Raw genomic sequence first — 13,424 nt, 5'->3', positions numbered from 1 at the left:
TTCATTTTTTTTCGAAGAGCGGAAAAGCGTAAAGAAAGTTGAGAATTTTAGTTGATGATGTTGTTTGACTGTTTTGTGTTCTTGCTTTATGTATTTTATTTACACCTTTATAAAAATTTTCATTTTCGAAAATCTTAAATCAGACGAAGATTAAAATCTTCATTAGACGGTTGTGTCTGTCGAGCGCGGTGGCCTTAAAACTCAAGTGGTGTGTGTTTTTTCAATTTCAATATTTAGTTTTCATTTTTTTCCTACTATATCTGTTTCCGACGTGTGAAATTTGGAAAAAAAAATATATAAAGAAAAAAGTTTTTTTTTTAATATGGTTTATTTTAAAAATAAACTCAAGCATTCGGTGTTGAAATGGCATAATGTTTATAGTTATTTTTTATAAACTTATTTAATTATTTAATAATTTACAACTCTATAAAAAAAAATTATGTCCGGATTTTCTATGTAAATGTTTGTTGAAATTAAAAAAGTGTTAATGGAATACTAAATAAAAAATTTTGGAATATATTTTTATATGTAAATTGGGCGGCAGATGTTGCGAAATCGTGTGTTCTTAATTTAAACAACATAAAGAAAAATTTAAAGACATAAATCTTTGTGCAGGTGTATTTGAGAGAAAAAAATTAAATAAGTGGAAACATGTTTTGAATAAAACAGATTTTTGTGTTAACATTTTTCATGTTATGGAAAAATTTATTTCAATATTATTTTTTTATTTGATTTGAATTTTTTTCCCGTTGTGTGTCGTATCTATATAGAAATTTCGTATATTCATTCTTTGGTTACTTAAATAAGTGGTGATATAACCCAGAAAATTTATTTTAAATACAACAACAAAAACACAAAAAAAAACAAAATTTTTTGTTAGTGGGATTTTGAAATAAATAAAAAACGAAACGACAAAGTAAAAAAAAACGAAATTCAAACAATTTCAATTTTTACGTTATATTTGATTTTTGCCAACCCTAGAATAAAATTGAAATAAAAAAAATTAAAGTGTCTTGAGAAATTACTTAAAGAAACTAAAAAAATAAATTAGAATAAAAAACATATTTTTGGTACATTTCACTACTACAAAACACTCTATTTTAATTTACGTATTTATTTTGTTTCGTCTTCGTTTTCTTAAAAAAAAAAAAAAATAACAAAAAAAGTGTTGCCAAATAGTCGCCCCCTACCGTAGCATAAAAAATAATTTATATAAAAAAATTCAATAAAACAAACAAAATTGTTGTTAAAACTAAATAAAAAAAAACACATATAAAAGCAAAGATTTGCATTTTTTTATTAACTAAAAAACGTCTGAAAATAACTAAATAAAAAAATCAAAAAATTTCCCAATCAAATAAATATGATAAAGTGTTGTGAGTGTGATTTCTGGAATATTTACAAAAGAAAACTAAGTTGGAGAGCAAAAACATAAACATAAACATCTTCCTTCCACAACAAAGATTATTATGATCAACACAATGCTAATGATAATGGTCATAATGAAGTTGCTCTTCGCATAAAAATCATGATGATCATGAGCCAAAGTTATTTTTAATTTATATACAAAACTATTTTTAAAATCAAAAACAACAACACTACTAGAGAAAAAAAAAAACGCTCGAGAAAAATAAACAAAAAAAATCGATATAGTGAAAATTTTAATTAAAAATAATGTTCTTCAAAACAAGTAATTTTAAAAATAATAAAATTGGAATAAAAATTAAAATTCTTTTTGTAATGAAAATTGAAAATACATATTAATATATTTTTGGAAATCAAATCAATTGAAAATAAAAAAAAAAAAAAACAATTGCGAAAATAGACAACCAAAGGTCATTTAAAACAGCGTCAATAAATCATTTAATAATTCTTGTTCAAACTAAAAAAAAAAAAATAAATAAATAATTTGAAATATTTAATATTTATATATTAGAAAAAAATTCTGAATTTAAAAAGAAATATTTATTAAATAAAAACAAATAGAAATTATTACAAAAAAAAAATCCACAACTGGTTACAACTATTAATATACATTAAATCTATAAATAATAATAGAAAAATTACAAAATTTAAACTCGTATAAATGATGAAATGATTCTAATATCACATCCCTTAGGAAAACTGTAATAAAGTACTTAGAGTAAAAATACCCTGTATTAATTCTAGATAACCTCAATAATGACCATTCATTATACTGTCTTCCAGCAAATTGGTTTTTATCTTCTAGCTCTTGGGATTTGACTCTCTGGCTAGCCTGAACTGGTGTCCTTATCTGGCATAGGCAGTCTTTTTAGTCGACACCTTCCCAATTTTTAAAAGCACTGCTGTTCTGTCTTCTGACGAGTGAGTCATTTCCTCCACTTTTAGTATTTGGTTCCTCAACATTACCTGTACCTTTTAATGAAATTTTAAGTACGGTCTCTTGTTTTAGTGTCCTTGTTGACAACCCTTTCATTCGTCGCCTTCCAAATTTTGGAAAAGCAGTTTACTGGTAACTGCATCGCTTTTAGGATTTTAGGACTTCTTAACTTTTTCAGTTGTGGCAACTGATGTTATTTTCTTAGGCTTGTTGTAACAGCCTTTCCAATCAACACGTTCCCACATCTGAATAAGACAGCTTTAGAGGCGAACTAAGGCCTACCTTTATTATCGGCCTGACTAGCCATGGAATTCTCGTCGATACCTTCTACAATAGAGTTCTTTCTTATAAAAGATATTCCATTTTCCACGGCCAGTTCATCTCAGAATTTCCAGTATACGTTCATTAAAAAGTTTATTTTAAGTAGACACTAGACTTTAAGGGTACCGGAAGATCGTTCTTCATTGCTAGTCCAAACTTACCGCCGTCCCAGGGAGAAGGAACGTCGGTAAGCTGAACTTCCAGCACACGCTCTCTATTTTTTGTACCAGATCTTCTACTTTGCTGGGTTTTGTCTACCGAATTCTCGGCGTCGTAAACTACATAGCAGAAATTGTCCTGGTGTCTTCTTCCTGCAACTTTAGCGTAATATGGTGGCTCCTTTTCATTTCCGCCGTTTTTCTAGGCTTCTTTTGAGATACCCTTACCTTCGAGTTTGGTTTCGAACAAAAATATCATTTTCATTGGCTATAAAGGGTCATTTATTTTAATGGATTTCATTTATATATTTTTTATACTTATTTGATATTCAAATGATATTCTTTGTTTATTGTAACTAGTTGTGGAACTAAAAATTTTTTCCGGACAGTAATACAAAATTTTATAGAAATAACAAAACCTCCTTAGTGATATTTTAATAAAAAAGGATTAAAATCATCATAACTACAAAATATAAATTAAAATTTTAATAAATATGTACTCATTTTATAAAAAATTAAAAAATCCCAAATATTTGCTCCAATTAAAAAAAAAAACATTTTCTTTGTGTCTCTAATAAAATAAATTTAAAATTTTAGAACAACCTATTTATTTTTTAAAAGAAAAGAAAAAAAGATGTGCATTAAAATACCGCATATTTAAAATTTTTAAAAATAAAACTGAATTTCGCAAAATCTATCACCGCCTGTTGATCTTTTTTTCCTCTACTTATAATTGTGTTCAACAAACATTTATTTAAATATACATTGTGCAAAAAGCGAAAAAAAAACAAGAAAATTTTGTTCAAAAGAGTGACGTTCAAAATAATTTTTTTCCTATCGTGTGTGTTTATTTTTTTTTTATTCTATTTATTATTATTTATTTTTATGTGCTGTTTTCATTTATATATATTTAGGAAAAATGTTTATGATCTTCATAAAATTATTGATTTTTTTTGTTGGCAAAAAATCCAGCTGTAGTTTTTTGTTTAAAGAAAACAGCTGTATATGTACATATGTATACATATTTATTTTAATATGAAATTAAATGTATTTGTTTTTCTTTATAAAAAAGTTTATTTAAAAAAACATTAAAATAAATAAATTGTATTTCTTCGATTTTAGCCCACTTAATTTGCAACATTGTTTTAAAGGAAATTTAAATGCAATTTAGTATGTGCTAGACAACAACAGCAACAACTAGAGTGATTTAATGTTTTTTGTGTTAAATATTAATTTATTTTTAGTAAAACTAGGTTAGAAATTTTGCATAACATACTAAATTATCAGGTATTTATATAATCAAATTTGTTTTGCAACATGTTGCAGGCTTCCATAACTAATTTTAATTACAAATAATTGTATGATTGACTAAATTTCTAAATTTATTGGTTTCTTTTCAAAATTAAAGTACTATTGTTTTCTTGTAAGTACGTTTACATAGCTTGCAACATTTGTTTCTACAACACTTGTTTCTGCAACATTTTAAAAGAAAATCTCTTAACCAATCGATCGGCAATAATCTTATTCATTTCTTTGACCTTATTACTAGAAATTTTTAGTATAGACTTATTAATGGCGCCCTGTTTAGCAAAGCAAAATAGATTTCAACAAATTGTTTAGAAATATGTATTTCAGAAGATATAAATCTAGTATTTACAAATAACAAATTAATAACATTAACGACAACAACGAAAACTACACCAATAGCTAAATGATCTTTTGCCAAGAAAAAAAAATCGAAAAAAAATGTTCAAAGCTAAAAAAAAGTAACAGCAAAAATTTTTAAAAAACATTGACATTGAATTACTTGACATGCAAAAAAAATTAAACGTCTGTCATGCGTAGATAATTTTTAGATAAATTTTGTTATTTTGCGAAAAAAAAAATTAACAAAAATTATTTTTTAGAAAACTCATTAAGAAACACCTTTAGTTTATCAAAAGCTGTAAAGAAAAGCAAACGCATTGCAAGGAAAACTAAAGAAATAAAATAAATTAACAAATATATAAAAAAAAAAAACAAATTGCCAAGTGATTGAATAATCATTTGATTTTAAAGAAAAAAAATAATTATAAGTTAAAAATAAATATTAATAAATGAAAACAACACTAAAAACAGTTCAAAATTAAATAAATTAATAAAAAAATATCAGGCAACAACCTACAATATTTAATTTTTTGAATTTATTACAAATATAAATCAAAATTAAAAATATATATATATATAGAAAAACCTTGAACGTACAAACAAATTTAATACCAATATAAGATTTTTCTTAAAAAATTCACCAAACAAAAAGTAACAAGAGAATAAAGTCTTATTAGTTGAAAAAATAAAAATGTCCACCAACGAATTTAGCGAATTGATCGCTATGGGTTGTCCTGACCTTGGGTCGACGCCTAACAGCAACGGGGGAGGCAGTGCTAGTGGCAGCAGCACTCAAATACACATTTATGATGAAAAACGTCGTCTGAGTGTTAAACAAATGACTGCTACAGAGTTGGCAGCTGTACGTGCTGCTGCAGCTTTAGAAATTAAAAACGCCCTAACAAAAGTCAGCGAACCAGTTCTAGTGGCAAGTGCCCCAGCCACACCATTACCAAAAACCAGCGGCAGCAGTTTTAATTTCAATCATGCCGATTCAATAGTCTCTGCACCAACAACACCATTAATAAATGCAACAACAAATATTTCTAAAATGCCCAAAACTCCAGAAATCGTTATGGATTATGTTGATAGCAATACTAATAGTGCTAATCAATCTTATCAGGTCTCACGTTCACCCAGTCCTGGAGAGACCAAATTAGATGCAAAGGTAAAATTATTACCATCATCTCCGGCACCCAGAGATCGCATAACATCATTACCCTCTATACTAGACGACGGTATGGAGGAACATTTTCTCTCGCTTCAGACAACGAATACGGCTGATAACAAACGTTCGAATAATCAATTAACTGTGTCAGCAAATGCTCTGTTGCTGCAAAACTCTGATGGTTCAATTTCTCCCAAAGGTGGTGCTACTTCCTCCCAAGCCTCTTCAAATAATTCTCTACAAGAGGCCGGAGAAAAGAATCAATTGCTAATTGACTCTATTGAGTTAATGCGAAAACAACGTAGAGATCGTGATAATTCACGAGAAAGACGTTCGGATTCTTTACTAGATGAACGGCGTTTGTTTCATGATCGTAGCGCTGCACCCGAACGTGTACATTCATCCAGCATTAGTAGTTTGGGCTCAGCAGCTGGTGGTGTTTCTTCAGTATCATTATCTCTAAATCCAAGTAAAACTACAAGTCGTCATAACAGCAATTCCAGTGCTATAAGTGAAACTTCTGCATCTGCTACCGTGGTTTTACCTCCTACCCCACCTCCTTTATATCCCTTGGCTAAAACGAGCTCGGCACCGAATATGGAAAGACGTAGAAGCAGTTTGTCTTCACTATTTCCCGGTCCTTCACCATTAGTGGCCCCTGAACCTGTGCTACACACTGATCCCCAAGTAGATAAAGAGTTCACTAAGGAAGAAATCCAAGAAATAGTCAATGACACTATAAATAGAGAGATTCCTACAGGTAAACAAGTTCATCGTACCAAGACCCCACCACCAGTGGGAGTGAAATTGGGAGTAAATTTAAAAAAGGTTACACCGCCCAGAACCCATATAACTGTTAAGAAAAATGAAGGACCCATGTTGGGTGTGGTATTGCGCAAGGTAGAGAAAAAACAAGTGCCTCAAAAGAGTATACTGGACGATGATAAACCCTTGTATCATTTATCGATTGTACGCAGTGATGGTAAAGACTACAAACCCTCTGAACATCATACGACCATTAAACCTAAACCAAAACCTGCACCACTTCAAAAATCTGCAACTATAGCGGCAAAACCAAATCCGGGAGGTATTCTAACAGGTCCACAACAAACACCTAAGGCAGTAGCACATCCCGTGCCTCAAACACCTGGTAAGCCACAACGTCCCATGCCTGGAGTACCCATTACCATACAGAAAATTGAAGGCGATAAAATTATTATAATTAAAAAGTATATTGTGCCCAAAAACAGCAAATTACCGGAACATCTTATGAAAGTTGGGGTTCGTATTCTATGTTTTCTTCGTGGTCTTGGTCGCCTGTCTCAAATGTTAATGTGGTTGTCAATTGGTGTCACTGAAAGTGTCTCATTTGTCATTGTTCTCATTAGTATTTGTTTGTTTATGTTGTAAGAATAAAAAGAAAAAATATATTGTGTATTATCATTTGTTGTACGTTCAATAATATTAATATTGTTGTTTCTGTAAGTGTTGCAAGAAAAAAATTTCAAGAAACTTACAATATAGTTAAAAATGTTGTAGGAAGATTTTTGCAATATTTATGTTAAAATATTAGAATTTCATATAAAAATCTTGAGAAATCTGGAATTCGAATGCTTGAGATATATTATTTTTAAAATAACCATAATTTCGATTTGCAAACATAACTAAACGCGCGTCTTAAATTTAAGATCTTAATTATTTAAAACACCACAGCTCAGACCTAAACAAATAATAAAAACCCTAAGGTCAAACCTCAAAATAAAAAAAATAGTGAAATCATATTGAAAAAAAAATCAAGATATAATTTTTACATATTAAAACGCCAATGAATAAACATGATACTAGTGCCACAAATAACGAAACAAACTCCAACACAGCCACCACCAACAGCAGTAGCAGCAGTAAACAAAATAAATTACAAAAAATAGAAATAGAAGAAACTGCCCCAAAAACAGAAATCAACCACAATAATAGTGAATTGCAGCAAAACAATGCTGAAACTATAGAAGATCTTGCCGCACATGAGAACCAGCCGCAAGTAACAATGCCAAATATGCAAAAGTCACCGGCACAACAGCAGCAAACTATCAGGGATGCTAATGCTCAGCAAACCTATCAAATGATCTATCCTCAAATGGCCACGGTTATGACATCTAGCAAAGCTGAAACCAAATCGGGCCTAAGATCACCCATCTCCTCACCCTTGGCTTTGCGCAAGAATAGAGGTCTACCACCGGTAAGTCCAAAATCTACACCACCTTTGCCCAGGAAACATTATCCCTTGGCTTATAATGCCAACAACACCACGGGCAGCAGTACATCTACACCAATTACCATACCAGCGGTACCACCTAGAATGATGGCGGCAGCTACCGCCTCTAGTCCAGCTTCTAGCTTATCACTATCTTCCTCAACATCATCACCCTCTTCATCGCCGCCACCACCTCCCTTACCCTCCAGGGCACCGAAACTGTCATCAGGCGGCAATATCCATAAATTACTAAACGAAGTCTCCGGATCAAAAACACAAAAACCTCATATATCTTCCTCTCCCAAAAAAGCGCAACAGGAGAAGCCAAGTAATCAAATCAATGAAATCGATTTGGATAAATTATTAGCTCAACAAAAAAAGTTAGAGGAAAAAACAGCCGCAGTCCAAGCCTCCTCAAAACTGGATGCCTCATTTTATGATGCCGAAATTGAAATGATGAATAAATATTTGAAAAGTTTACCCGACTACAGTGAGTTAGATCGTAAATTGCACCAGGAATTTCAAGAGTGCGAGGATTTATATGATAAACTCAAAAAGAGGCAGGCTCCTCTAAGTAAATCTAACTCTCAACAAAGTGTCATAGGAGATGTCCAAAACAAAACTCTGTTGCCAACTCAAGAGACAGTAGGGAATAATAATGGCCTTACCAAGTCCTCTTCTACTAACTTTCATATCGCCCCCAATGTGGCGAATCAAACACGCATACAATATCCCTCGATATTCCAGCAAAAACCCAAATTACAAAGGAGTATTTCCAGTTCCAATATGCCATACAGCAACTCTTCTATGCAACAATCTTCGCCGGCTTTACAGAGAAGTCTCTATTATGATAATCAACCATTAACAGAGGAAAAGAATTCCTCACTCAGTGGCTCCAATTTATCTTTAAACAAACAAATGTTGAATGATTTTTGGACAGAAAATCTAGCTCAAAACCAAAAACGACAAACTCCCAAGCGTACTTTATGGAATTTTGACAAAGTTTGCAATTCCACGGTAGGAGCTGCAGGAGCTCCCTTAAAGGTAGATGCTCAAACTGCCAAAAAATTAGCTATATTTGATCCCACAGTGGCGGAAGCGGCTCAAAAGGAACTACACAAACAACCTAACAAATTGCAGAAAAATGCTTCGCTTTCTCATCTGGACATGAAAGTACGCCAGGCAGTAACAAAAGAAGATCTCTATAAACTAATATGTAACGAACCCTCCTCACCAAATGCGGTAGAAACAAATACAAATGCAACAAACTTCGTTAGTAAAGTACCTCTTAAAATAGCCGCTGCCCCAGTAACAGCTTTAAATAAAAGTGTCTCAATGACACATGTGCCTCAGACTGTTGGTCAAACTCCCTTTAATAACAACTCCACTACACATGCACCCTTTAACAACAATCTGCGTAGATCGACTAGTAAAACACATATACCTTGTTATATGAAACATTTGCCTTCTCTCAGTCGTAGTACCTCAAATAGTGCTATTCTCTTGCCACCTGATCCCAAACCTTCGAATGAAGGCAATCATGTTATTAATAGATCTTCATTCAAACCAATTAATCAGCCTCTAGTAAACAACTCATTGACAATGTCTGCGTCATGTTATGACACAGCGACTTCGTCGTCACCGAAAACGAATGAGACATCTACAGTCAATCCTCTAAGAGGTCTATTAAAAAGTCTATCAAGTTCAAATGTTTATGGAGCTCCTAAATATAGCCCATTTTACGCTAGCAAACAGCAGCAGCAGACGTCTAGTGAGTCATCACAACCTATAAAGCAAGTAGTACAAATGACAACTTCTTTGGTGGCAAATGTTGCAGCAACATCAAATGCCAATGAATTGAAGGGTACTACTGCTTTAAATGATGAAATCATGATGTTAAGGCAGCAGCAGCAGCAACAACAACAACAGCAGCAGCAAATAGAGAAAAACAAACAAAATTTCAAAGAGTCTCTAAGCAAAAATATTGCTAACAACAATGTGGCAAAGATTAATATTGATTCTCCCTCCCTGGAACGTAAATCGGAAAAAAGTAATAGTACTATAAGTACAAGTAGTGTTACAGTTACAAACTGTTGTACCACCCACTTGCCACAATTAACAAAATTGACCTCATCTTTTCATATACCACCCACTCAAGATAAAACCCAAGCAACAAATGTCCATAATGCCCAAGGAATTAGTTGTATTGGAAATGCAGCTAGCCAGGAAGAAAGTTTACCAAGAGTGGGTCAATACAAGATCTCAAAAACTCAAAGTGCTGCCAATTTAGAAATGTCAAAGCGTCAAAAAGACGCCGATAATAAAATAGAAAAATGTTTCAATGATATAATGAAAAAATCTCAGAATGTAACAACGTCGTCAGCTACGACGTCAGCGTTAACAACAACAGCAACAACGACAAATACTATAAGCAGCGTTTCTGCCGCAATGTCAACACCAACAATAGCGCATAATTTAAATGCCGAAAAAGTAAATGTTAAACAAGAGCCAATAAATAATGACAACGCCAACTCATCTTTGTCGAATCTTCAAAGCGCTGCACCAACAAACCACAAGGTTAGTGAAAATTTAACCTCTCAACCATTAACATCAACTACTACATCCGGCAACACAAACAAGAATTTATCGCAAATCCCAGTGGCCACTACGAATTTGACTCAATTACCTACGAAGAAAAATTATCCTATTGGAAAATCGAACTCAACATCTCAAATACCCATGGCGAGTTATCAAAGACCTCAGCTCTTGCAAACTATACCTCAGCAACATGTAGCCGAAACAAATAATATGGCAAGTGCACAGCTCAGCTATCCGCAACAAAAGAAAACATTTTTAAATTGGACTTCTTTTGCTTGCAATACTAATGATCCCAACTATCAACAACCACCAAGATTACAACAGTCTGGTTCTGTTAACAATGTTGCAAGGAAAATGCAACATTTTCAACCCATACAGCCGCAATCTACGTTGTCAACATTTAAACCGGAGTTTTTGCAAAAGAATACCAATAAAGAGAACAAATTACAAACGCAACAACTACAACAGCAGCAGCAATTATATAATAACCAGCAACAGTGTTTGGTGAGTCAGCAGCAACAACAACAACAACCTTCTGCTTTTGTTTATCAGCCACGTACGAAAAATCCTTTGAGCCATTCGGCCTCATTTTCAGCTGTGCAAAAACCCATTGCCTTGCAAATGCATTTGGGCCAACTTCCCGTTATGGAGCAACAATCTAAACCTCAATATATGATAAATAACTTTGGCAACATGATGCCGCAACATCATGCCAGACAGCCTCAACAAGAACGTAAAATATTGCAAACCTTTGATCCTTTCTACACCAATAAATCTATGGAACAAAAGTTTTATCAACACAAACCTAATCAACAGAATACTCAAACAAATATTGCAGCGGCTGCTGCTGGTGGTGCTGGGTTTAATCGTTATCAACAACAATTTGTGCCCATTTTACAACATCAACCCCAACAAAACAAACAACATAATCCATTGATGCAATCGGCTTCAGCTTCGGCCTTAAATTTCTATCAGTCCCAACAAGCCCAGCAACAAATGAACAATACCACGCAAGTATTTCATCAACCTTTAATGTATCAGCAACATGTGTCACAACACCAGCAACAACAACCACAGCAAACACAACATCCTTTGCAACAAAGTAATTCTATGATTTTGAATCATACAAAAACCAACAATCAAATGTCTAAATCCGCCCTAGGACTTCACTATATCGAGGTAGATTCTTGAAATTTTTTCAAATACAAAAACGCGTTTCATCTTGTTGTGTCAAATGCTTTTTTCTGCCTCTCTGTTGTATTCGTTCGATTTAAACTTGTGCTCTATGTGTATGTACTGTGGCTGCAACAACTTGCAAGTTTTTTCCTACTAAGGTGCATGTTTATTTTTCTAACAATTTAATTATATTTAAAAAATTTACTAAAATTTGTAAAAATATTTAAATGCATTTATTATTTAATTAAAAGGTTTTTGAACCTTTTTTTGTTTAAATTTATTATTAATTTTTACGATTTTGGTGTTCGACACCTGTCGGTGTTGAAATTATTGTTACGCTGAAATTAAATTTCAATTTAATTTTATTATTATTTTTGTTTAACAACATCTTAGACTCGCTTGGCATACTTAATTAATTAAGTGTATTATGGGTATGAGTATTTTTGGGGAAGTTTTTTTATTCTTGTTAAGAAAAATAAATTGAATTCTTATTTTAATATTTGTCATGTTTTCATATAAATCTTATAATTGTTATGATTCAATTCAATTTATATAATAATAGCAAATCATAATAATTATATTAAATTCACTTTTTTAAGAATCTGTTTATTAAACGTATTTTGCATATTAAAAATTTATATTTTTTGTCTTAATTTTTGCTAGGGGTTTTTTTCTATCTAATATTTTGAAAATATGAAATTGCAAATATTTCAATGTTCAATGAACTCTTCTTATATGGTTTTTTTGTTCGTAATATTTGCGGCACTTTAGGATTTACTGAGCAAAATTCCAAAATGTATTAAAAATACATAAATTTTAAATGTTTTGTTTTTAATTTTTAATAATTGCTATTTGTGAAAAACGCTATTGCTATATACAAATATAGAAAGAAATTGCGTTGCAGTCAATTATTGTGATTTGAAATGTTTTCAGAAATTATAAAACATTTTTTATATAATTTTAAAATTAGCTTATTTATATTTATACATTTTGACTGTCTAATTCCCATTTTCTCCACCTGCAGTTATCGTTTAACCGGTAGTTATTGTTCCAGTTATAGTCATAGTTTTACGACAAAAGTGCCTACTGTGTCGTTATTTACTTTGATACAGAATGAATATTTGATATATATTCTAGAACATATATAAGATATATAAATTTTAAATATTTAAAGTTTCATTAATAAAAAATGAAAACAAAATATCTCTTAAAGCAAAGGAGATAACCAACACATGTTATTGTATTTTTTGTAGATCTTCTTAAGATCATAAATAGATATGACTTTTTTTAATTAATAGCCTAATTGATAAACTTTGAACCGCTATCCACTGGCCCCCAATTCATTTAACCCCTAGAGCGTATGACTATTATTAATTTAAAATGCTCAACACAGCGTATGATTATTTTAATTACAAAATTAATATAAAACATACGCCAAAAATTAATATAAAACATAGTAAACATTACAATTTAAATAAAGAAAATAAAAATGTTCAAAAATTTTAAAATAAATATATAAACTAAAGCATAAAATAATGTAAAATTATGACTGTTTTTATCACTTAAACAAACGGCGGCATGATTAATATTAAATTTAACTACAAACGTATACAAAAAAGAAACATGACGTATAATTTTAGGTTGGTTTTAATTAATTATAAAAATACATTTTATTTTTAAATTTTCTTGTTTTTGTAACTAAAATTACCTCAATATTTTTCATGTATAAATATGTATGGTTTT

The 13,424-nt window shown here is 31.3% G+C and overlaps 1 protein-coding gene across 3 annotated transcripts in view; it reads left to right on the top strand.

The window, feature by feature from the left end:
* Positions 1 to 13,424, top strand: part of LOC111676109 (serine/threonine-protein kinase Doa) — a 146,816-nt gene that overhangs the window by 106,696 nt on the left and 26,696 nt on the right. The window contains exons 1-2 of one of the 3 annotated variants that reach the window (XM_023437003.2): positions 5,010 to 6,937; positions 7,641 to 11,684. The exons of 1 other annotated variant lie outside the window; for it this stretch is intronic. In XM_023437003.2, the coding sequence (XP_023292771.2) occupies positions 5,180 to 6,937; positions 7,641 to 11,684 (5,802 nt within the window). In that variant the 5' untranslated portion in view covers positions 5,010 to 5,179. Of the gene's footprint in view, positions 1 to 5,009; positions 6,938 to 7,640; positions 11,685 to 13,424 lie in introns of those variants that run through there. One more of the 3 variants, XM_023437001.2, reaches the window with a different exon arrangement.

The sequence above is a fragment of the Lucilia cuprina genome, chromosome 4 (assembly GCF_022045245.1).
Source record: "Lucilia cuprina isolate Lc7/37 chromosome 4, ASM2204524v1, whole genome shotgun sequence".
NCBI classification, from domain to species: Eukaryota; Metazoa; Arthropoda; class Insecta; order Diptera; family Calliphoridae; genus Lucilia; species Lucilia cuprina.
This window is presented reverse-complemented; position numbering and strand designations above follow the sequence as displayed.